Here is a 3,716-nt window from a genome sequence, read left to right as displayed (position 1 = left end):
ATTGGTCTATGGATTTTTCTTAGATAATGTATTAAAGATATCTTTACTAGTTTTCATCCAACACAACACTATTTTGATCATGTTTGTTTATTGATTCTCAATATTGCTTTATTTTCAATTAGTAAATCAGGGTTAAGGACTCCATAAACCAAAATATTAATTATCAAAATAAATATACATATTGTGGCTGTTCCAACTTTTTTGATTTCATGATATATGAATGGAAATTTAAATTTCTCAAATATTTTCAAAAATTTCCAACAACTTATTGACATATTATTGATTTTCTAATTTAAATTTTATCTATTTTTAATAAAATTGATGGTGACTAAAGAGTCCCCTCTATTATTTAACTATTGAATATAATTTATACAAATGAAGTGTTTAAAAGTTGAAACATAATCTTTAAATAATATTAAATAAATATTATGATAATCAAACTTTAGAAAAAAAGACGTATAAAAATACTTTATTATACACTCTTAATAGTCATAAAAGAGGATACACTTCACAACCATATATTTGTTCTCAAATTCCAGAATACTATTATTGTGCCAAAGCTTAATTTATATTGATAATCTAAGCATACTTTATTAATAACTTATGCTTTGAATACTATATATTGTCTCTGAGAAAAAAAATATTAATACAAAATTTAACATTTTTCACATAATATTAAATACTAGAATAATAATATATGACAGGCCACATATTGACATAAATCTACGCTTTGAGGACATCCACTCCTTTACCATCCAATCTCAAAGTATTAGAACACAAAGCCTCAATTTATTTATTCCTCCATTCCCATTCTACCCTATTCATTCCTGTGCTTCCCACTGCCCCAGCTTGGTCTACCATGGCTCCTCTTTGGTTCTACTCTTTCATCATGCTCTGCATCGTTTCAATCTCCGCTCTTCCTCACTCTCTCAATATCTCTCAACAGAAACGATTGCTCCTGCAATTCAAAACGGCTATTTCCAACAACAACAGCTCTTCACTGCCAGATTGGACTCCCCTTCACCCCCTCTGTAATTGGTCTGCCGTTACCTGCGATCCCTCTTTCCACTCCGTCGTCGCCCTCAACTTATCCGACATGAACTTACACGGAACTATCTCTCCTCTGCTCGGGAATCTCTCGTCTCTTCAATCCCTCGATCTCTCCAACAATGCCCTCATTTCTACCATTCCACCTCAACTCGCCCAACTCACCCATCTGCAGCTACTCTGGCTACACCGCAATCAATTGCAAGGAACCATTCCGCCCACTCTCTCCGCTTGCCGCAGTTTGTATGATCTGGCACTCTCCTATAACCACCTGCATGGCAGCATTCCGCCTGAGCTGAGTCTCCTTACAAGATTGAAGTTTCTCTACTTGGGACAAAACAATCTCACCGGCCCCATTCCTTCTGAATTGGGAGCCCTGTCTCAACTACAGAACCTATCCCTTAGTACGAATCAGTTGTCAGGTCCAATTCGCCCTGAATTGGGCATGCTCACTCACCTGCAGGAACTTTACCTTTTTACAAGTGACTTATCAGGCACCATTCCCAGCTCTTTAGGAAATCTCTCTTCCTTGACTGGTTTAGCTTTGTATGAAAACCATCTCCAAGGCCCCATTCCCCCTGAATTGGGCATGCTCACTCACCTGCATCTTCTTTATCTTTATGCAAATAACTTATCAGGCACCATTCCCAGCTCTTTAGGAAATCTGTCTTCCTTGACTCGTCTAATATTGGCAGAAAATGATCTTCATGGCGCCATTCCCCCTGAATTGGGCATGCTCACTCACCTGCAGATACTTTACCTTTATAGAAATAACTTATCAGGCACCATTCCCGGCTCTTTAGCAAAACTCTTGAAATTGACAGGATTAGATGTATGTGAAAACCAGCTCAGTGGACATATTCCACGGGAAATTGGTACCAAGCTCTCCAATTTGCAATATCTCAGTTTATGGGGAAATCAGCTTAGTGGAAAAATACCAAACTCTCTTGGAAATTGTTCCAACCTCACAATACTGTATTTAAGCGACAACCAGCTCAGTGGAATGGTGCCAATGGAGCTGGGTAAGTTGAACCTTCTTACCCGGCTTAAGTTACATGTCAATCAACTTGTTAGTGATAGCAGCAACACATTGTCTTTTCTAACTTCTCTCACAAATTGCTCCCAATTGCAAGAAATAGAAGTGTCGGATAATCATCTCACTGGTATATTGCCCCCATCCATGGGCCAACTGTCTTCCAATATCCAATTCTTGAAATTATCAAACAACATGATAAACGGAAGCATACCACAACAGATTGCCAATCTAACAAACTTAACATACTTGAGCTTAAGCGATAATCTTTTGAGTGGCAATATTCCATCTGGAATTAAAAGATTCCAGAAGTTGGAAAGATTGTATTTGGGTGGGAACAAATTAGAAGGAAGCATTCCAAGTGAGATAGGTCAAATGCAACATCTCGGACTCCTAAATCTTAGTCACAACGGGCTATCTGGAAAAATGTCTGATTCTCTTTGTAGCACACAACAGCTAAGACGTCTTTTACTTCAGCACAACAACTTGTCAGGGGAGATCCCTGTTGTTTTAGCAGGATGTCAAAATTTAGAGCTCATTGACTTATCTTACAATAAATTAGGTGGAAGGATACCTCCTGATTCCATTGCCAGCCTTAAAAATCTGGTTTTCTACCTCAACCTTTCGTGGAATTCTCTGGAAGGGTATTTGCCACTAGAGATGAGTAAAATTGCAATGGCTCAAGACATAGACATCTCTGGAAATCGGCTTACTGGGCTGATTCCGATTTCTCTTGGAGACTGCACAGCATTAGAGCATCTAAATCTTTCCCACAATGCCTTTGAAGGTCCAATTACAAGTTTTCAAGCTTCAAACGACCAATCCAACTGCTATACAGTTAGACGTCAAGGATATGTTCTAAACAGTTGATTATTCTTCGTATTTTCATTCCACGTTTGGGTTTTGGCTGTATTGTATTGTAAAGTCATGATGGCGCTTCCAAAAGTTACTGGCTGTATTGTATTGTAATGTAAATTAATATATATATATATATGCACCCCTTCTTTGTTTCTGTTTTACATTCTATATTGTTCTGTTATTTATTCTATTCTTCTATCCCTTCTATTTTTTTTGTTTCTAATAATATATACATTTTAGTTTATGTATGTGTATGTGAACACACACACAAAATAAATATTTATGCAATTTTTCTAAATTTAATTATATTGTAGAATTTAATTTTTTATATATTTATATGAGTTATTTTTTATTTTTTTCAATATATTAAAATTTGAACATTATTATATTTAAATTTGTGGTGGCATATATAAGACTATATCAATTTATTTAAATGCAATTCAATACACATGATGCCTATTGTGTGTGTATCTAGTTGGTGAGGATTGAGGTGGTGTTATAGGTTTTGGATGTTGGATTAACGACATATTGACCTAATATGCAAGGAAATTTTCTCAATTTATCTCTCATAACTACTAATTAATTTAGTAGTTTCTCTCAAAGATGGCTCAATGTAATATTTAATTGGCTAAAGGATATTTTTTATAATAAGCATACAATATTGTTAGACATTATAACTTCTAATTCATATTAATGTGTCCTAAAAATGTACCGTAGGTTACATTTCTAGTACACATTAAAAAACTCAAACACGAAACTCTCTTTGTATTTCAAGAAA

General features: G+C 35.4%; 1 protein-coding gene across 1 annotated transcript; it reads left to right on the top strand.

Moving 5' to 3' along the window:
- The first annotated feature begins 859 nt into the window (after positions 1-859).
- LOC131042290 (LRR receptor-like serine/threonine-protein kinase FLS2) lies at positions 860-2,950 on the top strand. Its single transcript, XM_057975632.2, has one exon. It carries the CDS (start codon positions 860-862, stop codon positions 2,948-2,950), a length of 2,091 nt encoding a protein of 696 aa, XP_057831615.2.
- Positions 2,951-3,716: the final 766 nt, after the last annotated feature.

Source organism: Cryptomeria japonica, chromosome 3, assembly GCF_030272615.1.
Source record: "Cryptomeria japonica chromosome 3, Sugi_1.0, whole genome shotgun sequence".
Taxonomy (NCBI): Eukaryota; Viridiplantae; Streptophyta; class Pinopsida; order Cupressales; family Cupressaceae; genus Cryptomeria; species Cryptomeria japonica.
The sequence above is the reverse complement of the archived record's forward strand: the minus strand, read 5'-3'. Positions and strand labels throughout refer to the sequence as shown.